This window comes from Syngnathus scovelli, chromosome 10 (assembly GCF_024217435.2).
Source record: "Syngnathus scovelli strain Florida chromosome 10, RoL_Ssco_1.2, whole genome shotgun sequence".
NCBI classification, from domain to species: domain Eukaryota; kingdom Metazoa; phylum Chordata; class Actinopteri; order Syngnathiformes; family Syngnathidae; genus Syngnathus; species Syngnathus scovelli.
Window position 1 is genome coordinate 4,504,906 of NC_090856.1, and position 27,843 is coordinate 4,532,748.

A 27,843-nucleotide genomic window follows, 5' to 3' on the forward strand; every position below is an offset into this window, starting at 1 on the left:
ATTATTTTCAAAATGTTTTTTTAAACTCTAATACCCTCTTTTGTCAGGCTATTTTTTTATCCACCCATTCATTTAGTTGGTGATCTGGAATTGGTTAGCTATGAAGGCAATTATATGCAGATTTATGGCCTCTTATTAAATTACGTAATCATTTTTTAATTTATTACATCAGTTGTGTTTTCATGCAGATGAACAGAAGACACTTTTGAGTTTCAGCAATCTTCAAGTTTTTATTTGTTTACAAAGATTGCTATTTCATATAGTCCTTCCTTTAATGAGTAGAAAACCACTTTTTTGTTGTCATTTTGTTTTTGAAAAGAATTAGTCAAAAGGCACAATTTTTTACAATATATACATTTGGATCTAAATTATAAATATATAGAAAACAAAAGCAAAAACCCAGAATAAAAGTGCTGAACACAGTTTCTCTTTTTTCTCTTGTTTTTTTTATACAGAAAAAATAGAATTTGTTTAAAAATACATACAATCAGTAGCATGTTTTTGTGTTATTTTGTTGTTGTTAGCAATAAATTATTTTGAGTGATTTATAGAATATGCAAAAAGTGGAGAAACATGGATGGTTACAGTATACAAATCCATCAAACAAAGACCAGAAGAAAAACAACACGCCAAAGCTGGACAAAGGGGGACAGTCACTTGATGATGCCTTTCTTAGCGCAAGGTGACAATAGGAAAATAAACCCATACAAAAACGGGGTGCTCAGAATAGGTCCAGATGCAGTTTTTGGGGTTGAGTAAACGCTGTGGTCTATTTATTTGTTTTTAATTAGCCAATTCATGTCGTTTATATCCTTTTTTTAAATTACATTTGGTACAGTAGATTTCAGCATAGTTAGTGAGAAACCCTTGCTAAAAAGCTTTACGGAATGTGTCTGCTTTGGAATATTTGGAAAAAGTCATTCGAATGCTATTTAAAACGAAAAAAAAAAGATGTGACAAATGATGAACTGTTAAAATTTTTGAAAAAACTAACCAAACAGAAAACGATGATGCGCTGCCCTAAGAAGGCATAAACATGTCCAATCACAAAACAACAGCGGGATGGGAAATCTAATTTCTCCCGGCGCATTTTCCCACGGCCCAAATCCTGTCATCGTCTCATACGTTTTCAGAAATTTAAAACATACTTTAAAAAGATAAATAAGATAGCAGAAAGTTCCCCCAGCCCTGAAACAAAACACCAATAAGAGCAAACAGTACATACAAGTACAAACACGTTGGTTTCAGCACTGTTATGGTGGCAGTTCTTTTTTATTTCTTCTTATGTAACCCTCGCCCGTCCACCAACCTTTTTTTTATTTATTTCTTCCTGAGATTGTTGAATGGTAACTTTAGGGCAACAAAACACTTTGGTATCTCTCTGGGAAAAACCAACAACAACCAAGCCCATGAAGCAGAAATTAATGGAGACGCAAGACAGTGCAAACATATTTGGTGGCAGATTTGAATAGACTTGATCTTCCCTGACCAAACGTTTTGACTCTTAACAAGCAGAAGAACACAGCTAAAAATCCCTTAAATATAAATAACAATATTCTTATCACACCTACAATATAAAGGTGGTATGTAACCAAACGTCAGCGAGGGGGATTTGCACGCCCGGTGAGAGTAAACAATTCGTGGTCTGCTGTGTTCACGCCAAACTTTTTACTTTCCTGTTTTTATTGCTTTCGGCCGAGCGCGGCGCACCAGCAGACATCGACGACAAAAGTCGCCGAGCGTGACACCGCTCAAACACACGCCGGGTTACAAGGAAAAGACGTGAGGATTTGGACGATGGTCTCATTTCATGGCTTTTGTATAGATTGAAGAATCATGTTTGTGGGTTAGAATGAAGAAACATTGAATAAATCAGGAATAGCCACAATTGTAGCACTGACAAATATGAGAGGTGGCAAAGTCAGGGTCAAGTCTGACTTAAACGGCTGGTTAATGTCAGAAAATTGACTTTTTGAAAATTCTGATCAGTTTTTTGACATCAAGCCTTTTTTTTTTATTATTAAGCCTCGCTCTATAAACAGCATAGAGGCGGCAACTGTCCAGACACGAACGACAATAATTTGCAATGCAAGAACAAATTATGTGTGGCAAGTCTGCATTCGGAAACAGGAAGATTTTAGCTTTCATTTCCAATCGAATGTTTTTTCTTTTGAGATAGCCAAAAACACATTTCTGAATACTTAATGACCCAAACTGACTGACACTAACACACGTGTACAAATGGAATTGTACAACAAGACCAAAAGCACTTGAGACTTTCCTGAGAAATTTAAAATCAAATCATACCTGGAGTCAAATCTCTGTGTCGTCAATTTAAAAAAAAAAAAAAAAAAAAAAAAAAAGTGATTTTTTTTTGGGATACCTTCTGCTCACTATGCTTGTTGGTGTTGTTGCAAGCCACACACACGCAGACACACACACACAAATACACGCACACAGAGTTGAGGCTTCACGGAGGCCTCCCCTTGGAACCCGCCACCAGCATAGTGTAACACGAAGGGACGAAAAAGGTTAAATACAAATATACCATATTTAAATTAAAATACAAATCTATACATTAGGCTACATGGATTTTTTTGTTTTTGTTTTTAAAGACTGCATTTATAGATTCTCAGAAAGGCACTGTTTGCAGACTGCTGCTTTCCCTCTCCTCTTTCCTCAAACACGAATAAACAAACAAAAGGAAAGAAAGGGAGCGCGTCGTGTCGTTTGGGGGAGAGCAAACGGATCAAAAGGAGGCATTTCACGGTTTTGTCAGCTTTGATTTCTTCCTCTTGTTATCTTCCAGTTTGTTGCCACCTCACGCCTCGCTCGAATAAAGCAATAATAACAAAAAAAAAAAAGATTCCAGCGTCAAATCAGTTAAAGGACTTTTGTTTTGTTTCGACAGCTCCAGAAGAGTTCCCTAAAGTCAAGTTTGCGTTTCAGCTGCCGTGGAGGACGACGCACGTTTGGGGGTGCGGGAATCCCAAATTGGGAGCAGGCGCTGGCTAGAGGTGGTTTGAGAGAAGACTGTGAGCAGGACAGGCAGTGATGTTGACTGGAAGGTCCCCGGACAGCAGCGGAGGAATGCGTGCTAAAAATCTGCTTACACACACAAAAACCGAAAGGGGACGTTAAAGCGTCAGTCTTGCTGGCGGTAGTGAATGACGGACTTGCGGTCGGGCCCCGCCGCCTGGAGCATGCTGTTCAGAGCCTCGCGCACGTCCAGAGCGCCCGAGCTGCAGTGGCCGTTGGGCAGGGGGAGCGAGTCCGACTGGGGGAGGAGAAAGTTGGGGAAGCGAGGTGGGGGGAATTGCGAGGAAGAGCACGAGGACGGGGGGTTGGAAAAAAGCGAGCTTTGGACGAGGGAGGATGTGGACGAGGAGCTGGACGAGGCGGAGGACGAAGGGCTGGCTTTCTGCGTGGGCATCGGCGGCGAGAGGGGCAAGTCGAAAAGGTCCAGCAAGTCCTGGTGGTTGTTTCTCAGGTGGTTGTGGTTCAGAGGCGGAGGAGGAGGAGGCGGCGCCGGCGGAAGCTGAGTAGCCATCTGCGAGATGAGCGACTGCAAGTTAAAGTCGTCGGTGAACGGCGCCGCCGGACCCGTCAGACCCAGCCCGGCCTCGGTGCTGTCCGGAGAGGGCGACGGTGAGCTGATGGTTAGGTCCAGCACCTCCTCCTGGCCCTTTTGGGAAGACATGCCCTGATGGATATGAAGGGGCTGCGGGAAGGAGGGTAAGAAGGAATGACGGTAAAACTGGGAGAAGTTGGCGCCGTGGACGACCGGGTTGCGCGGCGCCGCCGCCTGCTTAGAGGCGGCCGATTTGCCGGCCCAGCCGCTCGGAGTCACTTGGGGGTTTGGGGGTAAAGACAGCAGAGGTTGACCCTGTGGGTGCTGCTGCTGTTGCTGCTGCTGCTGTTGCAAGACAGCCTGCATCCTCTGCAGCTGAGACATGCCCGCCACTTGCGTCTTCTGCAGCGGGTTCAGTTTCTGCTTGAGGAGCTGACCGTGAACCAGCGAATGGGCCAGTGACTGTGTGGGCATGGCTTTCTGGCTGAACAGATTTGCCAGCAGGTGCTTGTTGTCCTGCTCCATCTTGCGCATGCGCTCCTCAGCCAGACGCTGCTCCATGGCTTGCTTCTCACGCTCCTTACGCCTCCGCTTTACCTCCTCGTCCATTAGCATAAGCTCTTCCCGCACCCGGGCCACGCAGTTCTCTGGGATCTTGATGCCTGGGACAGTGAGGGTTTGGTTAATTCAAGCTCGTTTGGGTTAACGAGAGCTCGGCAGCTAATCCAACCACGCTCTTGGACACTGACTATCTTGTAACTCGCACTCACCAACTTGCTTGTTGTGCTGCTTGGTCTTGAGGCGAACAATCTGCAGGATGTTGGAGTTGGTGATGTCGGACACCACGTCGGACACGCGCTTCCAAACGCGCAGCAGAGCGCCGCACAGCATGTGGTACTGGCGCAGACGCATACCCTGGAAGCACTCCTGGCCTTCCTCCACTTTCTTGCATTTGCCGTTCCTGCGGAGAGGCCACGTACACGCAAGTGTCAAGCTGCTCGCTCTGACCTTTGAATTTGAAACGCCAAACAGCAGCTTGCACGACTTCCACGCATTGTTGTTTACAAATCGGGTGAGAGTGCAACAAAGTGTGTGTGTGTGTGTTCCTAGTTACCAGTTAGCATGGCTACACTTTTTCAAGGAGAAACTGAACCGGCTTTCCCAGCAGTCCTTGGCCTCCTCTGGAGTCACCTGAAGAAGACAAGCCAACCATATTGTGTCATGATCATCTTGTTGTTCCCGTGTAGATAAAAAACATAAAAATCAAACGCACCTTCCGATAGCGTTGCTGCAGGTTTTCAAGGCTTTCAGGATGAGTCTGCTTGCCGATGTTGGGCTTGTAAACAATAAAGTTCTTGCCTCTCCCTTGCTCGGCGAGCAACACGCAAAGCTGGTTACCTCGAGGCTGGAAACCAACAAGGAGGGGTCAATTTTTCTGGCCAACTTCTTTTACGATCTGCAGACTCACCTTCCGGGACATGTAGAAGCCCTCGTCTGCACCAGTGAGACTGAGAAACCTGTTGCTGGCTTCATCCCAAGGCATACCTCTGTCCACACTGATCTGTGGAGGCACAAAGAAGAAGACTTGTCACCTCCAGGAAACACCAGCTCGGCTCAGATGAAGAATAACAAATCCGCTTGGTCCTACCTGGTAAAGAACCACCTGGCCATCCTGAGGGTTCCCCACTGTCATAAAGATTTCCTGCTTCTCCTCATAAATTTCATCGTTACCTGGAGCCAAATCTGTTGGCCACCCAAAAGACAACCAAAATGAGAATAAGGCTCTTTTTTTTTTTCAACAATGAACCTAAAATGCATACCTAAGATGCCCATGTCATATTTGCCCTCTTTCTTGTCTTTTTCTATTAGGTAATCAAAATTGTCTGTGAAATACTGGAAGAGATGGTTCTGCTTGTGGACCTCCAGCCCCAAGATTCGGTTTAGGAATTTGGTAACGCTGCAATCTGGAATTCAAATGTAAAAACAAATCAATCTAAAAGTTGCCAAACCAATGACCTCCTTGAGCAATTGCACACCACTGACCTTTCTCTGTATTGATGCCAAAGCGAGACTCCCGGCAGAAGATGCCCACATCCATCATTCCATGTTTCATATCTGGCGTAAAAAAAAAATATTCAACTCGTTGAGCTTTGAGCACTCTTGAATGTTGACGAGTACTGAGTACCTACCTCTGAAGAACATGGCGTCACCTCCGGGGTAATCTTTAGGCACGGGCACCTTGTTCTCTATGTGGCCCAAGATTGCTTTGGTGATTTTATCCAGAGCCTTGGTACCATACTGCAAAGAAGGAGCACAAATTGATTGTTGTGTTGACATTGCAGTCATGACAAATAAAATTTAAATCTGCACCTAAAAGAAGATCCAACTTGAGGCACCCACCTTGTTCTCAAAGTTGTACTTGCTTAAGTCTCTGGTTTCAGTCGCCCGTCTGTCTCCGTGTGTTAACGCGCCCTGCAAAGAGGATAACGTTATTATTTTTTTTTTTTTGCAAGCATTAGCATCATCAACCAAATTACAGGAAGACCAACGTGATGCAGGAGTACAAGAACAGCACAAGATGATCCCAGGCTGCAGTTAGAAGTGAGGTCAGAACTTTTATTGAACAGAATTACCGGAAATCTATTTTTATTGGGTCATATTAGTTTGTGGTTTACATCTTGTGACATTTATGAGTGTTATGATAGTGGCTGGAAATTGTTGTTTTAAGTCGCTATACGGCCAGGGAGCATTTTTCTTTTGTTTTAATAATGTTCATCATATTGAAGATCTCTAATGTGCTTTTCCCATCTCGCTTTAATTTCTACTGTGCAGGAGGTGACGGTTGTGAAAGATGGTTGAGAAAACTGGATGGATCTTTTCGCTGCTGATCTGGAGTTGCCAAGGGCGCAAAGGTGGTTGGTTGCACACTTCAAGTGTGTGAGTAAACATTTCATAAGCTGAGCACAGGGAACGTGGGATATGACCGGCGGATTTACCGAACACGCTTGGCAAACACAGCTGTGGCTTCCTGGAATGGACATCCCCGCCAGCCCACCCCCTTTGTGTCTTTTTCTGTGTCACTCTGGAAATAAATGGCTCGTCGCTCAAGTGCCTCATGGAAAGTGTCATTTATCCAGAAAGTCCGATTAAAATCTGACCTTCGCATTTGTTAAACGCCTGATTTGAACCCAGAGCGATCCAATTTCATATCCAAATTGTTGCGCATAATGTTACAAACGTACACACGGGCGGTTTATTTACCAGGCTTTCCAGTCTCTTTGCAACAATGGAGGCGAAACGTCTCTCGCCGGCAAGTTCCGAGATGAGGAAGATGTACTCCGGAGCTGTCACTTGATTGGACCGATGGGTACGGCCTGAAAAATAAAATTATTTTAGTGTCCGCACTTTTCTAAATGTATTATTATTCTGATTATTTTAACATATTATGTAACTTCTGATCATTTGTGGGCTTTTAATGGCAGTTCTTCCAAGGTTTTACTTGTTTTTAGAACTGCATGGTCAAAAGCCATATGGTCCCCATCCCTGTTTTAAACCAAGACCATCTGCTTTATTGATGTTTTCTGGCGCCAGGTTTTCAACACAAGGCTCATCATGCATATGTACGTAATATACATGCGCACACAGTCATTTATGCTCAAAGCCAGACAAGCACTGCTAATGGAAATAATTAATTGAGCTGTTAGCACAATGGCTGCAAACAATAAATCCATTAGAGACTCTACGACATACAATTATGCACGATGGACCGAGCAGGCAGTTCTTCTGTCTGAATAATTGAATACAACTTAGTGTCCATAATAAACAGTCCACTGAAAAATGAACAGTCCCACTGCGTGAGATGAATAAAAGCATTTATCTTGAATTGTTTTAGCCAACACAAATGCAAACCGCCTGATGCAGCAGAAGCCCAGTTGTGCCCACAACTGATCCAAACTTGGACTCACCAAACTGCTGAATGGCCCTGTCTGCGCTCCAAGGTAGCTCCAATGTCATGTGGACTCGCCGCCGTTGGTTTTTGATCCTCTTGTCCGCCTGCAGGGAAATTCCAGAGCTGGCTGCTTCGGAGATGATGGCCACCAGCTAGGGTGAGAGAAAGACTTGAATTGCATTACGTGAAGGAAAAAAAATTGCTGAGTCCATTTGCTAACCAAAACAGCAGTACCCACAGAAGCTAAAATTCCAATAATAAGCACAAATGAAACTGACCTTCTCTCCACTCATGAAGCGGTCTTTCTCCTTGATGTTGATGTGGTCAATGGTGAGGCCCTGCTCAGCGCGTGACTCGTAACGGACGATACCTTCAGGACGTCGCACCACACGACCCTTACGCCCGGTCATCTGTTTGACAATGATTAAAAAAATAATAATTTAAACATGCTAATTAATTGTAAAGTTGTTGCATGCTTCAGGCGGCTCGCACCTCAGAGACTTTATCAGGCCCTCCAAACTTATCAATAAGCTCGTCCAGGGTGTTGAGAGGTAGTTCTTTTCCCAGTTGTGAAATCTTATTGAGGAGACCCTGCTTCATCTCCTCTATCCTGACTGGAAATCCACATGAGAGGAATGTCAGACCATATCAACAACAGCAAAAAGAACAAAACAAAATCCACACACCAGTGTGGCAGCTCGTGTGGTTGACAAAAATGACATCATCGTTGTCCAGCAGCGAGTCCGGAGACGAGTTGGAATCCGTGTCCATGCCGTCAGAGTCGGTGCTGCTGTCGTCGCTGTTGATGCTTATGACGCCGACGCTGTCCACCGTGTGCTTGGGTACCTTGGGATGGCGAGCTCGAGGCTTGCCTGAAGATGACATGAGCAGTTAAGATCATGTCCAGAGACTAAACGGATACAACAGTAGACAAATGTGGGCTTACGTTTTCTCTTGTTCCCCGGTGCCTTCTCTCTCCTCTGCTTCTCAGAAGGGAAATGTTTGGTAACAAGAGACTGGAATACTCCCCTGAAGGCAAGACAGTGAAGCTGTTAGAGGCTAACCAAGATTCATTACGTGTTTGTGAGGTACTGGCAGGTAGATGAAAATTCCGTGTGTGCTTTAATATACTAAATTTGCCCAAGGGGGTGTGAAGTTGGTGAATCTCAAACACAGACAAAAACGTGGATAAATTCCAAAGCTTATGAGCTCGCTCACTCTGCGGCGGAGACAAATCGGTCAAGGTGACCATCATTCTCGTCCAGAACCTCTCTGGTGCGCGACTCCCCGGTAGATTGCAGGCCAATGACGATGCACTGTGTTGGAGAGTAACAAAGAGGTATGAGCAAATGTTTCATCTAGAAGAACCTGACATGAATGTTTTTGGAATGTGTAAAGAAGCCAAAATGAGAGAATTATGCAGACAAAAATGAGATTTTTTTTTTTTTTTGTTATGACCAGCACCATTATGTGCAATTTCTCCCCTGTCTGAATTTCCGTCTGGTTATTTCCACACAGAGCGCAAACTTGCTGACTCGGCGTTCCGGTGATTTGTGCTGACCTTTCCTGCCTCCAGCTCTTTCTTGGCCAACTCCACCAGGCAGCGGACCTTGGCAGCTATACAGAGGTATTTGAAAAAGCGCTGGTGAGACGACCAGAACTGGCCCCACAGGGACTTCCTGCTGACCAGGCCCAGCTCGTCGGCGGCGCGCATGAAGACCTGCAGTGCTTCTGCCCACTAAAAAAAAAGAAACAGCGTTAAGTTAAAAAGCAAATGCGTTCTTCGATGTTGGATTGCGACGCTCACCAATTTGGCGGCTTTATTGTAGACCAGCTTAAAGTCGCTGTCCAGTCCGATCTCTTCAATGCGGAAAGACACCCCTGAGAAGCTCAACTGCCTGGCTATGTACATCCCGCTCACTTTCATATCCATGGCAACAATCTCCATGGCGCCCACGCCTCTGTTTACACATAGCAAATATATCTCAACAAATTGACTGGGCACGATTGACTGAATAAAAAAATCCCCGCCTTGGCTACGATATGAGGAAATAGATGTTATTTTACAAGAACAGGAAACCCGCATGATTTATGAGTCATTTGAAAACATTAAACACCACAAACCTTTTCTCGATGGCGTGCAGGAAGTCGTCAAAGGCCCTGAAAGGCGTGCCCTCACCCCAGATACCCAGGCGGCTCATGTAGATCATGTTCTTTGGCTCAGAGGCACCTAGGCGACAAAAAGGGTGTTGAGTTGTACCTCAGGCATCATCCCAATTCAAAAGTCTGAGAAGGGGTCACATTTTCAGGAAAATGTTTTAATTTCCAATATTACTACCATGAATGTTCATTTCGATACCACGTAAGCATTCCAACCGCAAACCTCATACCTGCGACACACACGTACTAACCACTAGGACACCACGCTCTCCACTTCAGTTATGGCAACATTTGTTTTGAAACGACAAACACTCAGACGTTACAGTTCCACTGTTTGGCCAATCCAGTTTCTGTACCTGTGGCACTGGCATACACCACTCTGGCCCGTGGCAGCTTGTTCTGCAGATCAAGCACCGCCTTGCCCATCTTTGTTGACGTAGCATTCTTGGCTTTGTGGCATTCATCAAAAATAATCTGTGAGGAGGAGAATTCAGGTCAAGGGCAAACAACACAGAACTCTGTGTGTGTGTGTTCAAAGCACACTGGAAGTGGAGGAGGAATGTGTGCGTTATTGGGGAAAATGAAAGGATACAACTCCGTCAAAATCCGGCTTGCACCAGTCCAGGATCTGTTTAATCCGCGTGCGGTGCTGCCCACCCGCCTGGCTCTCGCCAATCAGCGCAGAGTAGGTCGCAAAGAGGACTCCTTCTGAGGTAGCTGTGTCTCCATACTTAATCTGCAACACAGTCACACAGTGTGACTTTGCTCCGTTTCGCATGAGCGCTTAGAAAGCACGGCCTTCTTGGTCAACACCTGCACTCACTTTGTTTAAGGCATGCACGGGAATAGTCGGTGCATCTATGTCTTTGAGATCTCGCTCTGCATCAAATTTCAGGTCATTGGATATGCTGAACCTGCGGGCAGAGAACAGTAGGATTAGTCATTCGCCGTACGCAGCTGGACAGAACGGAGTAGAAGCGCATGCAAATCAGGTGATGTCGGCCGTCCGTGCGCATGAATTTTACGGCGGTCGACTGAAATCTGGGGTTGGCTGAGTGGTGAGTTCACATCCTGTCGAGCCCGCGCTGCACGCACAGGCTACAATTAAGATTACTGAGTCACTGCTCATTTTTGAGAATTCGCTGCAAGCAAACTGTAGCCTCGGAAAAATACAAATTGACATGACAAATTGAGACAGTCCTTGATTTCTTCCGCTGAAGACAAATTTTGTCCAAAAACCTATCGAGTCCAGGAAGTGCTAACTCACCATAGTGATTTTTTTCTTCCCTTAAGGTAGTTTTCCAGGATGATTCCGGCAACAGTACGTCCCTTTCCCACGCCGGCGCCATCTCCAATCAGGAAGCCTGCCCGTTGGTTGTTCTGTAGGATGACCTCGTGTTGCTGTGCAAACGAGAGAGACCGGGTCAACTCATTGCCGTGAAAGGGAATGACTGGCGGGAGATGCCTCTGTGTTACCTGACATGCGTAGATGATGGCTTCTAGCTGCAGGGCGGACAGCAGGCCGTTGTTAATGGTCGGCTCGGGTATAGATAGAGTGTATGTGATGTCCGGAGGAGGGACGCTGGACAGAGTGTTGGTCTCCACCACTATGTCGGGATGGGAAATTCCGATCGTGGCTGACGAGGAGAAAGGGGAAAAATGAAATGAAGTTGTCTGAACGGGGCCACATTTTGCCATGGTAGCTAGTGACCTACATTTGGAAGGTCTGTACTCAGCATACGTGTCGACATGGCCCAGTTCCTCTGAATCCTCTTCCTCTGCTTCCTCCTCTTCCTCTGGGGGTGATTGGGCTCTCTGAGTCTGGCAATACCAAAGACAACATTTAATGGAGCCATAAGCGCCGCTCGTGTGGAGCTCTGAATTCCGCCTAGGTGATGTTAGCAAAAGGTGTTAGTAGCCAGGCAGTACAATTAAGGAACACAAATGACAATGAAAATAAGAGTTAAGCGGAGTTAAGAGCAGGAAGTATAAACATCTCGGACAATCAAAATGTTGGCAGTTAAACTCTATTTAAAAAAGAAACAGATGACGGAAGATGCAGTATTTGTTTTGTAAGAAGGTAGGTAGGGAAGGTAATAGGGACACGATGAAAAAAAAAATGTATACATCACACAGAAAAACAAAGTAACAAGGACAAAGTAGATTAAGAGAATAAATTTTGATTTTTCTTTTCTAACGTGGCCTCAATACTGCTTTGTTGTCTCGGCGTCGTTGCAAATAGGATGCAACGCTTACATCATCCGTGATAATACAGAATGCTACAAATCACAACGAATGAGCATCTGTGGCAATTTCGAGCTCAAGTCCAACCACTTATGCTACAACCGATACTTAATCTGCATGGGTGCACATTTGAGAGCAAACCACTCATGGAGGTGGCACAAAGAGAGAGAGACAGAGCGAGTTACTCAAATTGATGCGGCTACCTGAAATCCTCCTAAAGGTGGCACGCTGATTATAGCGGTTATATCATCCAAACTGGCCAAGCCCTGAAACCTGCTGGAGCCTTTAAGCTGTCAACAAAAACATTCAATAAGCACAAATGGATGGGGGAAACAGATGAAAAGGGGGGAAAGAAAAAAAAGAAGCACACATTGTGTGTGTGTGTGTACTGACCTCCAGCTGGTTCTGTGCTGGTGTAGTGGCGGCGCCGTTGTTGGTGGTGGTGGTACTCGTGTTGATGTCCCAGAGCGTGGGCACCGTGTCCAGGTGATCGGTGCTAATGAAGGACTGGGCGTCGGCATATTCGGACAGTGAGTCGGCCGGAGAGGAGAACAGGGAATTGGTGGAGAGGTCATCGATGCAGGACAGATCCTGTGGGTGGAGAAGAGGAGCATTGAGTTCCACCTTGATATCAGGGATGAGGGTTAATTGTCGTTAGTAAAATTACTCTCGCATGAATTATTATTTTTCTTTATACGAAAATGCATCTGTCATAATTTGACTTTGGGTGTCATGTGCTGTAAACCGCAGTTTTCCCCTAATTTAATTTACTATATTACAGCTTTTACAGAAATAATAAACCATTGCCCGCCTAGTTAATTCGAGATCTTTCTTTCATGCAGCTTCTTAAAAGGTTACGCTTGCAGTAAACTCGTGTCCTACTTTTCATTGCGATTACAAGGGTGGTCTCCACAGTCCAGGAAGCCTCAGGATATCATCGTGACTCCTTTTAAACAATATGCCAGGCTAATTATCACCGCACATTACGCCACAGTTCCGCCAAACATGTCTGACCGGCGAAAGAGGACAAGATGCTGGGGGGCTGTGGGTATAAACATGACCGCATGGTGTGGGAATGAGGCCTGGGTGTTATTTTTGTGCTCTGACTTGCGGAGGGTCGCGTGGAAGCAAGCTTGGACTCTTTTTGAGTACAGTCACTTCTCGCGGGCAAGATCAGACATGAAAAACAGGCTTTCTGGATTCGGTCTCTGATTGGCTGCCTTAAAAGTGGGATGGTGGGTGAATGTTTAGGGGGAGGACTGGGCGGGGGAGGTACGTGTAACTTTGTAGCGCCCCTCTCATCTGTTGTGAGTCTTTATTATTCTTTTTCACACCCTGAGCTAGTTCTGGCTGCGACAGATGAGTAAAGAAGGCCAGAAACAAAGGACGCACCCTTCCCTTTTGCAGAGGCACCATGGTGGAAACACACAGATAAGCAGCATATTGTCATTTTTAATCGAGGAAAACAGGATGTGTGTTTTTTTTCTCTCCAAACAGCGGCAAAAAAGGCTTTTGTTTACCTCTGCCGGATTTACTGGAAGGGGGTTTTCTCTCAAAGTCATGGGCTGATAAATGGTTGCACACAAAATACAGTTTGACTTCCAAATATGCAGTACAACAATCTACAAAGTTGAATCTCATTTGAAATTCATCTTGCATTTCCCCCAAAATGTGGGTTTGAGCGAAGCGCGTCGGGCCGGTGCTAAGCGAGACACCTCCGAGCTCAGCGCTATGCTAATCGAGTTGTCAAGCAGAGTGGAACAGAGGCAGCAGTGTTACTTGTCCCGCGGCAGACGTGTACTCAGAGCTGGTTCATCTACTATTCCTAAAACCGGGCCCTGCCGCACAGAGATAAGACTTGAATTCCAACTGCACTGATGCTAATCTGGCTGCTTTGCCAGCACACAGCCAACGCATCCATGCAACCGCTAATCCTGCCTCCCTCTCTTCTAAATCCAAATTTCACTAACAAAAAAAAAAAAAAACACAAGCCACACACCATGAATGTTTTTCAAAGTGTCTCTTTCCAAAATGGCTTCCAGGAGATGATGAACATATTCACAGAAGGGCATGCGAAGTCTCATGCTTTTTTTTTTTATTTCTCCACCCATGTGCTGTTCAACAAAAGTACTCTTTCACATCTTTTTACTTTTGCCCCAGTTTCCCAACGCAGTCACACGTCTTTTTTTCCCCCTACAGCGCCGCTTGGGCAATCTTTTGATCAAATGAACTTAATGTGACAAGCAAGATGCTGTCCTGCACGCAGAGGCGATAAATTACAGCACTCATGCGCCTTGGGATGAATGATAGGAGGGAGGCGTATACTGCTAAGAAGCAATCTGACACAGTGCTTCATGGAAAAATAATAATAATAACAAAGCAAACGTGACAGACACACTGCGACATAAAAATGTAATAATGTGTGGCTGTCATGAAGCTTTGCAGCTGCTCTCCATATAAAAACAGCAAAGTCACAGCTTATCACATGAAGATAAATTCCAGCACGACCGTACAAGGAAGTCGACATATAAACATAAAACTAAACATATGTCTGCAGCCAGAATTTTTTTTTTTTCACACGGGGATTCTGCAAAGTAGCCATAACAGAAGACACTGGCTTTTATTTCACGCAGTAAAGGTGAAATATTTCCGGATTAACAAAAAGATGATTAGATAAATGTCAACACGACAGTATGAGAGACATGAGAGGTAGTTTTTAAACTCCCAATGCTGCCCCGCCATTTTTTCACCAAAGGTCTGTCTGTGTAATATCGTAGGAATGACACCCGTGTGTAAGGGAACGCCAAGAGTAAAATCCGACACCCGACACGCCCTTCTTTTTTTTACGGTTGCGTTGAAAGCAATTTGTCACTGTCCAACAAGAATGCGAGCCGAAGCAAGCACACCCTTGTGTACATATTTCACCTTTGCTGAGTTCTGTATAAAAAATAAAAATATCCGGTCTTTCCCGAAGTGATGCAGGGTAAACAAAGCAGGGATCTAAATTGAACAAAAACAAGATGACACAAGTTGAGATGAGGGAGGACCGGAAGATTGGTTGGTGTTTGGAGATTCAAAAGATACGTTTGTTGAGGCACCACGGGTAAATTAGATTTGCGTTCCTGCCAGCTAGATTTTAGATTTACTTCTGCTATGATGAAAATGCAAGTTGGCAACAACTCTGGTATTTGTTCACTGGCCACAATGCGGTGAATTTCAAAACGCATACAAGACGAGCCACGTTCAGGGCTTCCCCCGCCTACACACTCGCTCGCTTGCTTTTCCAAGACTCAAAACGTCACCATTCCAAAGTCTTGCCATCCCCCCCAAACCTCACCTTTGGGCTTTGTTGATTTTGGATTTGGCTTTCAGCCAGATTCCTAAGCCAGTAGAGGAGCAAATACTTGAAGCGTCGGTGAGAACGATGTCGCTGTTGTTTGCAGTGTAAGCACCGACCCTGCGTGTCAATATCTAAACGGTGTGTGAGTGAAGCGGACAAACTGCGGGTGATGACATCACCATACCCGAGCGCTCGGGAAGAGTGAAACAAGCCATATTTTGTGCTCAGCTGTTGACCTTGTCCAAGCAGTCAACACAATTTGCCCCATAGCGTCTGTGTGAGTTCATGGGGTACATCTGGAGGCCATCATGTCTTCATTATTTTCAGTTTTAATCTCGTGTGGAAAAGGCGCCACGTGTCCTGACAATAAGGAAATCAATAATAAAGTATCACTGAGGTGTAAAAACCTTAGGGGTCACATGACAGGAGAGCCAAAATTGCTCAGACGCTGGTGCTGAACGAGGCGCTGTTGTGATTAGTAAATAATAATTCGAAAGATTTTGTGACCACTCAGTTTATAAAGTATACAAAAGCTACCATTCTCGTCAATGACACGTGCCAGTGGTGCACTACTCATCCCTTGCTACTTATTCATTTCCAGTAAGCGGCATGTCAAAGGTCACGGTTGATGTTTAACCAGACAACCAGGAAGCTGACTGTCCCTAGCTTCCTATTAATTTTCCTCCTAACAAACTCGCATGAAGTACTACGGATATTACTCAAAGCCAAAGTCCGGGTTATTTAATGATACGAGGACAAAAATGCTGACATTGCAGAAGGGAACCAAACAGGCGACTTTGAATGACATATCGGGTTCTGGCTTTTCCGGGAATAGAATGCGGGACAGAAGGAGCCATTTGTCATGAGTGGAGCGTTGGGCTACATGTGGGGGTCAGTCTTGAGTCAACGCTCAAACTGGATTCGATAACAAGCGTGTTACAATTAAGTTCTGAAGTGCTTATCTATTCGGAAGACATTAAAGCAGCCCACAATGTTCCTCATGGAATCTCAAATGTTCAGGTCTCTTGTGCCATTATGAACAAAGAAGTCAAGTCAAGTCAAGTTTATTTGTATAGCCCTAAATCACAAACAGTCTCAAAGGGCTTCACATAGCCAAAATTGACAATTATTCTCAAGAAGTCATGAATCCAAAAGCCGAATCAAAAGATCAACAAATCATTTTTTTTTAAAGGTGAGCCGGAACCCATCGCAGCTGATTTTGGGCAACTCTACTCTGGTCGCCACACAAACTCAGATCAACTCAAGATCCATTAATGCCTTTTACCGATAAAACACTCACGCTAAACTCATTTTGGGTTCTAACCCACAAATCGGAAAACTCCGCTTAAGAGTAATTCAAGGCAAAGCAAATAATCGTACCTTGGGGAGTGGCCGTCCCAGCTGTGAATACAATTTAGTCCAGAACTGCATGAGCGACATGGGTCCAGACTTTGCTTGAAGGGGAGGGGGGGGGCGGGGGGGGGGATAGGCACACAAACTCAAGACACACTCCTGCTTCACCTTGAAACCCTGACTACAAGATCCATGAGGTTTCCCTTCCAGCCAGTAGGACCCACTCAGCCCTTTCACGGCTCCTCTCTGGTTGAACGCAACACATCTGCCTTCTCTGGAGGCGACGCTCTTGTGAATGAGCCGAGCAGCACCCAGGTCTAAAACAAGGCCGCTAAGTGATAAGTCATGGTGGTTATGCACTAATAGTTCCTCAAAGAGGTGGCCTGAGAGAGAGCGAGAGAGTGGAGGAAAGGAGGGGTGAGGGAGGGAGGGAGGAGAGGAGGAGGAGCTTTCAGGAAATGATGCTTTTGTTGGTAAGTGACTACAGTTACCGGCAGTCAGACCCATTTTACTGTACATGGTGTAACTCAACCGCATTTGTAGTGTAAACAGAATTGCGCTCTGAACCCGGCCACTCCTCTCACGCCACCGGTTACTGCTATATTTAATTGCCATCTTTTTTTTCTTTTGAACGATTATTATATTTAGAAAACTAATGCGCTGCCCGCTTGCTGTTCTAAATACATACGCTTGTTTTTCCCGTTAAGGCTCACTAGTGAGACCTTACCAACAGATCTTCAAAATATTATCAAGCCAAAGTGTGATAATCCCCCAAAAATAACTTTTTGACAGAAAAAGCTGCTCAGTAAAATATGAGCAATGCAATTATTTTGATATAAAATGTATTTTACTGATAGCAGATGGTCATATAATTCCCCCTATTATACAATTATCCAAAACAATATAATTGACCTCTTTTCAATCTGCTCCAACAGTTGAGCATATTAAAATGTTCCCTTACACAATACCTGCAGTTATACACGTTTATTTGTATATTTGTCCTAACGGGAAAAACTGGTTTGTAGTTTAACTCGTTCAATACCAGGTTGAAAAGGTGAGGTAAATTTGATATATCCTGTTGATCAAAACATTTTTCTCTATATTTAACCTGCACACTTTTTTTTTTATCCTGAGGAAGTTCCATTTAATCGAATTCAAGGCCAGCATGGCAAGAATCAAAATAATTACACAAGCAGATCCAAAACACCTTCAGGCTTGTCTCCAAACATTACAAAAAAAACGTCCATCAATCCCATTGCTGGTGAGACAAATGGGTCCATTTGCACCCCCAGCTTCCAGGAATCCATGATATCACGTCAGGATAATATACTGTAATATCCATCTTTGTGCGAGTGAAATGGAGAAAAGACTCTCATAGACAGAGTGGCGCCTGTCCATGGTGTCATCATATAAGTGGGAATACTCTGCCCGATGAGTGTGTGTGTGCCTGTAGTAAGCAAAATGGCACCAGAGAGCCTTAACTATGAATCATGAGCACAGAAAAAAAAAAAAAAGATAAACACAACCAATATCAGGCCCAAAACTTGCCACTTCCACATAACGGACTTATCTTGACACACATCAAACATATGTTTGCGTGTGGGTGGTACCTCGATTACCAGCCGTGAACTTTAAATGATCATGTTAACGATAATAAAGATCTTGGTTGTACAGGAAATATTTTATGAATTAATTTGTCCGCTTTACACTGACGTGAACGCCCACATGCTTGCTTGGGGTTTACCATTTACAAATTGTAATGCCTTGTCACCATCACTGCCAGCCCACAAGATGGCGCAATCCCACCCAGGGCTAATAGTAAAATGAAAATTGGTGCCAAGGAAGTACAAGAAATTCTGTTGCACATGAAAATGCCGCACGGCACCATCGTGCAAGGGCAGCGTATCGATCAAAGCTTGTCAAGCTGACCGCCGCCACTCTGTCCATAAATGAGATCACATTAGACAGTGGTCTACTGATGTTTATCAGTAGATATGGAATTAAATGTCAACCATGATTGAGCTCCCGTTTTTTGAAAGCGGGAGGGCGGAATGTTTTGAATTTTTAAACAATTCATGGACGCAACTCTGAGCTTGAACTTGAGTTTCAGAATGTCAAATGACATTGTGACATGCACTGCGGTTGTCTAGACAACACAAGGCTTTTAATCAGACGTCTCTACGGTACATTAGAAAAGGTGAATGAATTCACCCGCGGGAGGGAAATGAGATGAAAGGGCGAGATTCCTCCCGCTGATAAGCCAGAGTGACATTTTGCCGTTCACCAACCTGGGAGAAATCGCCATTTCTGGGCCGGCTGAGGCAAGGGAAATCCATGTCTGAGAACGCAGAGTACATGTCAAGGTGCACATCCGGTGTAGTGGCGGCGGGAGCGCTGCTGCTGTTCAAGTGGTATTGCCTGGAGAGGTGGAGAGAAAGAGTTTCATTTTTCGGAGAGAAAAATAAAAAAATATCTCTGGGAACAGAATGATTCACATGACATTACTTCCTCTGTGAAAATGTCTTTAGAAATAAGAACAACTCGGAAGTCAACGGTTGAGGTTTCACTTATATCGTCATTCTCTTGTGAACCGGCCACAAACTGAAAAGAATTCCACTTCGATGCGTGAGAGAGGCTCATTATATCATTACAAGTCTGCGTGCTTTGTAAAAGGTGAACAACGCACACACCCAAGAAACCAAAAGCAAACCTTTGTTCAGGTAGAACGGCTGAAGTGCACCCCCACTTTGTGTATCCACCAATCACATGCCAGAGCTCGGTAGGACTAAGTAAGCTCTGCCAAAGCTATTTGCAGGATTTGTTTCAGTGTCCTCAAGCACAGGTCAGAGATCGCTCGTTGCTTCAACACACCCAAACAGTAGGAGATAAGAATAATAAAAAAAAATCCGTCAAATATCGTGCCGGTGGCCACTGAGTGTGAAAAATGTCGGTGCCGACTAAAAATGTTGCATTGCAACATCAAGCAACGCACAAATTGTCCTTTCAAGCAATTAATGCAATTAAATAAATGGAATCATTTTCCCAAATTAGAGATCCCCTTGAAACATTTTACTTGATCCTCACATTTTAGTTTATGATGCGTAAACAAACTTTATCACACGTTAAATTGGCCAGACATGCTAAACTGGTTGGGTTGCTGGAACACATTCACGGAACGGAACGGAACGTCTACAGCGACAGTGTTGTCTGATATTATGCAAGTGTGACCAATCTCTTCCTTTCAGTCAGCACGATTATGAAATATAAAACCGGCACATTATCAACATGCTATCATCCATAGAGTCTGTCTCCAGGCGGTGTCAACAAGTTCACAAAGAGTATCCAGCATACCTTGGCCGAGTCCCGCCCGGCTGTTACAAACACTTGTTTGGTCTAAAAACAACTGGACAAAAAGTTCACGTTTGGAACCACAAAGAAAAAGAAATCTTAAAAAGATGAACTTCTCATTTTTGGTGATGTCATTTATTTATTTTTTGTTCTGGAGTTGTTATTTTGAAATGCTTTTAAATGCGCCATATAAATAAAAATATCTTTCCTTGCCTTCCAGCGTATGGCTTACTTTCAAATCACCTGTCCAGACAAGACTTCCACATTCTCAGCAGAGTCGCGATGCGCATGGAGGGAGCCCGACGTACACAGGGTCTCTCGTGCTCACGCTACATACAGCCTTTGACAGTAACCTCTAATTCAGCTATGAGGTCATAAAGTCGAAAGACACTGTTAGATTAAAGGCGGTCTTAAGCAAAACCTGGACGCCTCCCTCTGGCCTTTTGGCTATACCTGGATTGACGAAAATGGGGGGATAATCTCAGACGTTATGATATTAATGTTGATTTATGCATCTGAAAGTGAAATAAATCTGAATGGTTGGCGGTTGCTGATCAAAAAGTGAAAAGAACATTTTTTTTTTTTTACTGTGCTTGTGGTAAACACAAACAACTCACTCACTATATATACAAGATCTATGTGTGAAATGAAATCATGTTTCACTTGGGGGGAAGGGGTGACAGCGGTTGCCACGGCAACAACAACATTCACACGATATTCAGATTGATTTAGGTCAGCGCTGTCCAAGGTCTAGCAAACAGCTTGCATATACTTGTCGGCATATTTGAAAAAATACAATCATATTAAAGGCCAGAGCACAGTAAAAAGGATTTTTTTTTTTCCATTGTGGGGTGCAAAAAAAAAAAAGAAAAGCAACTTACTGGTTTCCGGATTGCATAGGGCAGTGCACGCTGTATCCTCCGGCCTGCTGAGAGAAGGACCTCCAGGAGCCAGGGGAGCCAAAGAGAGAACTCTAAAAAACACAAAGTTCACATGCAGAAACAAGAGGAAATGAAGAGGCGAAAATAAAGGAAGACGCTTACCTCCATGTTTGAGGGGGTTACAACGAACAAGCTGGTGTCCAGCTGAGGGCCTTCTGGATGCAGGTAGTTCTCCCCGTCCATGGCCAGCGCTGAGGGGAGGGTGGGCATCAGACTGGAGTTGCACACATGACCGCGAGATGACCTCTACTATGGCCCAAACTGCCAACCCTGCTGCTGGCGCTGTCCCAGATTGTACCTCTCTCACGGAAAAACACTCTCCATGACCTGTAAAAAGGACAAAAGCAGGTTCCTGATATTGTATTTCCAGACATGTTAGATCCACAGAATATTGTCTTCTGTGACAGTACGAGCACTAGACAGTCTTCTTTCGTCAGAAAAAGTGTGATTCTATCTTTTTTCCTTTCTTTCGTAATAAGCAGAACATGAGTTGGTTTCATCAAAAACACTGGTGTCTGACAAAAAAGCAGAGAAAATGACGTTTTTGTAGATAGAGCCATTCAAGCACAACAGTGATTTCAATGTTATTTTTTTGTGATCACCTCAAATTACAAAAATAACAAACCACAGAAAACATTATGGAAGGCAAAATAATCTTGACAGAAATTCAACTAAGCATAACCGAGCTTTACCTGGTTTAGCCTCTTACCTTTATCTTGTAAAGCTCCTCAATGCTTAGTATGTGTAAATAAATATGCGTGAGAATGCAATATTGGCTGGTGACTCATCTAGACTGGATAGACACTATAGATAGCTACAAAGAAAACGAAAGCTCAACAACTAAAATACACCAACTCAAATAGCGATCATGCAGCTTTTGAATAATTCTGTCCTTAAGGGTGCCATAAGTCAAAGCAGTCTTCTCGAGTATGTTAATTGTCGCCTCTTGAAACAGCCTAAAGCATAACAGACTTCTTTTCATGACCCTCAGCAATAACATGCCACAAATGGCTTTGACAGCTAAATCAATCCAATTTCGTTATACTCTACAAATTTTGTGTCACTCCCTCGCCGTCACCCTAATCAAGCCCTCCCCCGATCTCGCTAGCTTACTTTGCTCTCGCAACAGTGTGCCCCCGCTTTGCCGGGCCATACGCCAGGGTGTTGTTCGCTGGGGACAAAGCTAGGGTGATAAAGCCTAATAGAGTTCACGAGGGTCGGAATAAGAGGGCCTTTGTGTGTCTTGGTGCGTGTGTGTGTGTGTTTGCGTATGAGCGAGACCCAATATGTTCACTGTGCACACAAGGAGGCCATTTTACTTTCAGGCTGATGTTGCTTCGAATCGGCCAAAAAAGGTAACATACCTGAGCAACCAAAATTAAGTGTATGTGTGTTATATAGATATTTTTTCAACAATATTTTTTTTTCGGTGAGGCTGTCGGATTTTAGCATTTGAGCTACAGTGAGCTTCCTTTACAAAATGAATGGTTGTTAATTACACATCCTCGTTGTGCCTTTGTGCAAACTGCCAGTAAAAAAAGTCTTTTTTTTCTGCCCTAATTGGTGGAAAAATCTGCAAACGAGGTCACTTTGTGATGCAAAAAGCCCGATTTCTCTGGGGACTGTGTATAAAGCAGTTGAAATACTGGCTCTTCTGTTTCAACTTGACTTGCTGCGATGTAAACAAAAGTGGTGGTAAAATCTACGCCATGATCGTCTTTCCATATGCTCACCACACTCCAGATAATCAATACTGATTGTTTTAAGACTGCTCCAAGATATTCTCATCCTATAAAGCTCCAAATGCTCTCATGCAGAGAGGAAGAGGGAGGTGGTGTGGAGTGTAATCAGTAGGAGGATGGGCGCTGGAGCCAGACGGGATAAACCAACACAAATAAAACATTAATAACCAAAACGCAACCATTGAGGACACAAGAAGTATTCACCCCAAAACGAGCAAGCACTTCATTTTAGACCCCCGTGTTGTTATTTTTAAACAAAACGACGGAAACCACTTCCAAGCGTTATCTTTCAAATCTGTTTATAACCACAGTTCTTCTGTACAACCCTCTCCGGAGTCTCCCCCCACCCTCACCCATCTCTCTCTGGGTGGCCTAAATCTAAGCTGCGTTCAGGGACACGAGTTTAAACGAACTCCACTGTAAAAATCTTTTCGAAACTGTCGTACAAAGCAAACGCATTGCCGAGATGAATCACAGCCGCGTTTGAGAGAAATGCAGAAGTCGCTGATGCCACTTCAAAAACACACGACGCATGCTGTTGGCTTTATAGCACCCGACGTGTGCTTGGTGAGGAAATGCGGTTGTGCGCCGGTGGTCCGAGCGAGCGTCATGGAGATCATCCAGGCAAGTGTGACTTCCTTACGCTGCCAAATCACGCTGAATACTCACGAGGAAGCACTGTATGTGTGTAATTAAAAAGTACATTATTACTTAACTTAACTGATAGCCAAGCTAACATTAGAACCACAAGAAATGCTCCCTGAAGCTCCATGTCATTTCCTGATAAATTAAGAGCCAGAGTTCTTCAATGTTCAAAGCCGCAAATCACACAACCACGGATTCAGCTGCATGAACACTGAGCCTCTGGTTCTTGTGTGATCCATAGAGAACTTGAGAAAGCGATGATGACAAAAATGACCCTCGACTGACATAAAGTATTTACTCCTAAACACGCAGGCCATTCTTCACTAATCTGCATGTCCGTCAGCATCGGCGGTAATCAGGTTAGAATTTATCAGGGCCCCAGCTGTCTTCCTGCGCGCCATCGAGAGGGCCGTTAGCTGGTTATGATGGGCCCGCCCCGCCCGATTCATTAGCCGCTGTGATGAAATATTCATAAAAGGAACCAGTGACTTCCCAGGAAAACACTAGTCGTGCAAAAACAGTCTACATTATTCATCCGCACCTTAGGCATCTATTTGCCTCCGAGCCAAACACGTGCATGACCGATTAATCGGAACAGCAGTCGCAGTTTGGGTCAAAAACTCTTCTGTTCGGTAGCGGCCCCGAATGAGCACATCACACGGTGCGTAATGAATAATTGAGCGCGGGCATGTCTCGCGATCCCCCCTGTTCGATTGTCGTCAATTACGGAAAGTGGCTCTTCTGCCGGGGGTTGGGTGATGGATACCGCCGTACCCGCAAACTCACGGGAAGGAGTGAGAAATTGCAGTGATTCAGAGCCTTTAACGGGGTTCTTAATTCACCTCTCGTGGTAAATAAAACTGAGGAGCAGGTGAACCAAGAAGCCGTTGGGTCAATAGAGACACGGAGGGTGAAGGAGATAAGCAAATAATGCTTTGCAGGGGATCAATGGCGACACACAACATGTAGATGAAAGACCGGCTGGATCAGAAGGGCGATGGATCCAATTAACGGCCACTTAGCTCTCTTTTTGTTACGCCCAGAAGTTCAACACAGGCCGGGCTCGTTGTGGTTATGTGTCCGTTTACAGGTTTAGCAACAACATGACGCTTTGACAATACAAAATGTGACCTTTTGTGGAAAACTGGAATATAACCACCAGTGCTTGATGTTCTTCGCAGCACATTTGACAATTGAAAACATAATTCATTGCCTATAAAGTTAATAGAAGGCTTTTGTGTCAAATGTTATGATTGGGAAATGTGAGGTTCTCAACTTCACGCTTGTAAAATGCACACGTGAAGCCAGTTGTCTTTGGTAGGTTGAAATGTAAACAGCGTGAAAATGTAGGCTAGTCAAGTGTTAACACGAGTCAAAAGCCAGCACGAGTATGCGGAGATTCTCTGGCCTACATTTTTTCACTTGAGTCATTGCATTTTGCATTTATTTCCCTTAGCCTGCAACACGTGAACTTATGAACGCAGTTTACTTTCGGATATTTTGTCATTGCAGGACCCCTCAAGTCTCATCAGAGTCTTACTTCATATCTCCACCTCCAGCCATTTGTCTCTACGGAGCCTGCTGAGCTATTATTAGGCTATTTTTATCCCAGCCGTTCCCCTGGAGTTGATTCAGGCGTGTAGCGCTGGTTGTTGCCTCTCATCCCGTGTGACACTAACACCCTCACGGGCTTTGGCGTTGATTGAAGGTTGGGTGGCTCCCCCACCTTCTATTCACACCTTTCAGCCGTGTGTGTTTTTTTCCAGGACCTCCTTCTTAGCGCTATTAGCATAGCAAAAGCGTTAATCCCCTGCTATGGAATGCGTGTCTAGCAGTACAATATGAGCACTGCAATTATGTTTTCGAAAGACTCTTTAAATGTAGCGGGGCAGGCAGGTATCTACAAACCATATTGAGATCTGCTGACTGGATGGCGGCCATGCCACGCTGCTTCTTTACTTGTCTCCTTGCAGCGTTTGTTTATATACGAAGCATCAACGCGGGATGTAAATTTGTGCTGAGTCGCATCCTGTCATCCAAATTTGACACAGTACAAACGCAGACAGGACTAATTAGCCCAAAAGAATGTCATTATTCTGTTTTGTGTCACCGGAGGAACTAACAGCAGGAGTGAGGGGGTAGGGTGAAGATTCTCCAGGGTAAGACATCATCATAAGTGCTTTTGACAGATGTCTGTCTGTCCGTGTGTTACTTAGGCATGCAAAATTCTCATCAATGGCTTAGAAGGACACACTGTTCACTCGTCCACCGATGTAGATGTAATATTAATCTATTCTTTGCTTTATGGATGACTCATTGTTTTCTTTCACAGAAGGATCTGGACACTTTTGTTCCCAGGAAGGCCTGTATTATACTCAGTGAACGCTAATCAGGAAATTCTACAAGGCCATCACATAGACCACTTTGAATTAAAAAGAAATCCATGATTTGCTTGCTTGCTTGTGAGTTTCCTGGAAAGAAAGGCTCCCTTTCCAACTGCTGTTTTATAACGCTCCACATTTGTTTCACCCTCCCTCTATCAAGCCACAGGCCATCAATGAGATTTATCACTGCTAACAATCGGCTGACGTGGGGAGGAGAATGAAGCCTGAATCACACAAGGCAAAAGGGGGGCATGGGCTAACATGAACTATGAATCTTTGTTCTTCTACATCAGCCCAATACAGATTGTGAGATCCAGAACAAACAGACGTGTTTCCTTAGAATTATGTTTGTGCGCCGGATAGCACTTAAAAATTTTAATTATTTAATTTTATCTGGATTTTTTATTTATAAACACCTCGGAAAAGAACAGCCTTAAGAAGGAGAATACCCCAAAATATAATGAAGCTGCACAGACTGAAGAATCAACCATTAACATTAGCGGCTAGAATTGTTTCACTTCTAGTAGCAACACGCTAATATGGCACCGACTCTATAAAATTAATATAAGCCTTACTGTATGAACATATACGTACAGAAATCGCATCTTAATGTGCATTTAAGAGGGTTGAAATGGATGCTGTTTAGGGCTGGATATCGTGACGGTGTTTGTCTGATACCAGTACGTGGTATCGGTATCCATATTTATTATTTCGCAGAAAGTTCTTGTTGAAAAACCGCCTATCATTTTTGTCTGTCAAGGCTTTTTTTTTTTTAATCAACCAACACAGGGACAACAAGGTCACGACTCCATGACGCATGAAGATGCAATTTCTTTCACACGACTGGGACAATGCCGCAGTTGATAGAAAAAACAATCAAACAAAAAAACAACAACAGCGAAACTATTAATATTTCCAACATGAATATTATATTGTCCATTATGTAAGGGATGCTTCAATTATTCGCGGATTTCCCCCCATTCGCCTTCGGGCTTGTTTACTAAAGCAGCGAAAAGCGAGGGGTTAACTGTACTCCACTTATTTCACGACTCCAACTATGTTTGAGGTCAACTCGAAAAGCACCATATCTTAGTAAACTGACGGAAAGCTTTTCTAAATGTACTGCAAGTCCGTCAAAGTCACTTTCCCTCTATCGTTGTCGTAGTGAAGAGAAAATGAAGACAACTGTGAGAAGTGAGCCACATCTGTTTCCACACACACAAAGGAAAGGCATCTCGAGCTATACATTACAGTGTCACTTTATCACCGCTGCTAGCTTGCCCTACGACAAAACCAGCCACCAAAATATACTCTAATACTCACAACTACGCGTCTCATCGCTTATGTTTGCTCACGATTAACACACTAGAGACTTTAAAATGTCGAATGGCGTGTTTTAAATACGAATACCACAAGCCGTACCAGCGATAATGACTAGCTTAGTTAGCATAGCTTAGTTTTGTGTATTGCGAGGATTAACGCAGTAAAACGACGATTATAGTCTTAATTATGTACAAAATTTGAATTGTTATGTATTTATTCTTCTTTTTATTTTGGTATTATTAGTCGCTAGAGAAATGATTGTGCTAAAAATAGCATTTATTTAGCTAATCAGGGTTATGCGTTCCTGTTCCTACGTAGTAAGCGGAGCTAGCGTATTACACCGCGACAGCTCCCAGTCGGCTGACTAGTAACGCGAAGAATGTCAATTCATCATTGTAATAACACCGATATGACTACGTATCGTGACATGTGATACATCTATGTTTCAAAAGACAACATATTCGTCTAAAAGCAGGCCAACCATAAACCAGCCGGCGTAACTTGATGTCAATAACATGCTGCCGAGAACGCATCTTGATAGCAAAGCTTTCGATGTGTCGCCAGCGCTTTCACGAATATTCTCGCATTCCACTCACCGCTTCGTCGTCTTTGCTTCGTCCCAGTCCGACCTCCGAACACGCGGGGAGATGTCGAGCCGCGGCCGACGTCAAATCGACGAAAATGGGCAATTTTATCCAACTTATTCGCCGCTACTTGTTTTCTCTACTTCCTGATTGAGAGGGTGCCATTTTGAATAGCGAAAAAATATTTCCGCCAGTGACGTCAAGATGCCAAAACTGGGAACAGCCCGGGAGGGGAAAAGTCAAATAAAGTACAAATAAT

The 27,843-nt window shown here is 44.2% G+C and overlaps 1 protein-coding gene across 2 annotated transcripts; it reads right to left on the reverse strand.

Annotated features, from left to right (window-relative positions):
- Window positions 1-203: 203 nt before the first annotated feature.
- Window positions 204-27,764, reverse strand: sbno2b (strawberry notch homolog 2b). 2 transcript variants are annotated; one of them, XM_049726794.1, is made up of 32 exons: window positions 27,597-27,764; window positions 21,009-21,233; window positions 20,847-20,938; window positions 18,906-19,035; window positions 12,318-12,515; window positions 12,128-12,214; window positions 11,396-11,501; window positions 11,157-11,317; window positions 10,948-11,081; window positions 10,504-10,594; window positions 10,273-10,416; window positions 10,037-10,154; window positions 9,645-9,750; window positions 9,328-9,481; window positions 9,082-9,258; window positions 8,739-8,836; window positions 8,467-8,549; window positions 8,207-8,392; window positions 8,013-8,134; window positions 7,799-7,930; window positions 7,537-7,672; window positions 6,833-6,945; window positions 5,972-6,043; window positions 5,761-5,869; window positions 5,615-5,686; window positions 5,392-5,535; window positions 5,220-5,314; window positions 5,040-5,132; window positions 4,845-4,976; window positions 4,686-4,762; window positions 4,342-4,532; window positions 204-4,233 (listed from the first exon to the last, which is right to left on the reverse strand). In XM_049726794.1, exons 2-32 carry the CDS (start codon window positions 21,114-21,116, stop codon window positions 3,146-3,148), a joined length of 4,749 nt encoding a protein of 1,582 aa, XP_049582751.1. In that variant the 5' UTR covers window positions 21,117-21,233; window positions 27,597-27,764; the 3' UTR covers window positions 204-3,145. The 2 variants fall into 2 exon arrangements, with proteins under 2 accessions (XP_049582751.1, XP_049582745.1); XM_049726788.2 differs by lacking the exons at window positions 18,906-19,035; window positions 20,847-20,938; window positions 21,009-21,233; window positions 27,597-27,764 and adding an exon at window positions 16,645-17,004.
- Between the last annotated feature and the right edge of the window lie 79 nt (window positions 27,765-27,843).

Coding starts and splice junctions, on each gene's coding strand:
- sbno2b (XM_049726794.1), bottom strand. CDS start 21,116: ATGCCCACCCTCCCCTCAGCGCTGGCCATGGACGGGGAGAACTACCTG. Junction 9,259..9,327: donor ACAATAAAGCCGCCAAATTG/GTGAGCGTCGCA, acceptor CTTTTTTTTTAG/TGGGCAGAAGCACTGCAGGT. Junction 8,837..9,081: donor AAGAGCTGGAGGCAGGAAAG/GTCAGCACAAAT, acceptor TCTCCAACACAG/TGCATCGTCATTGGCCTGCA.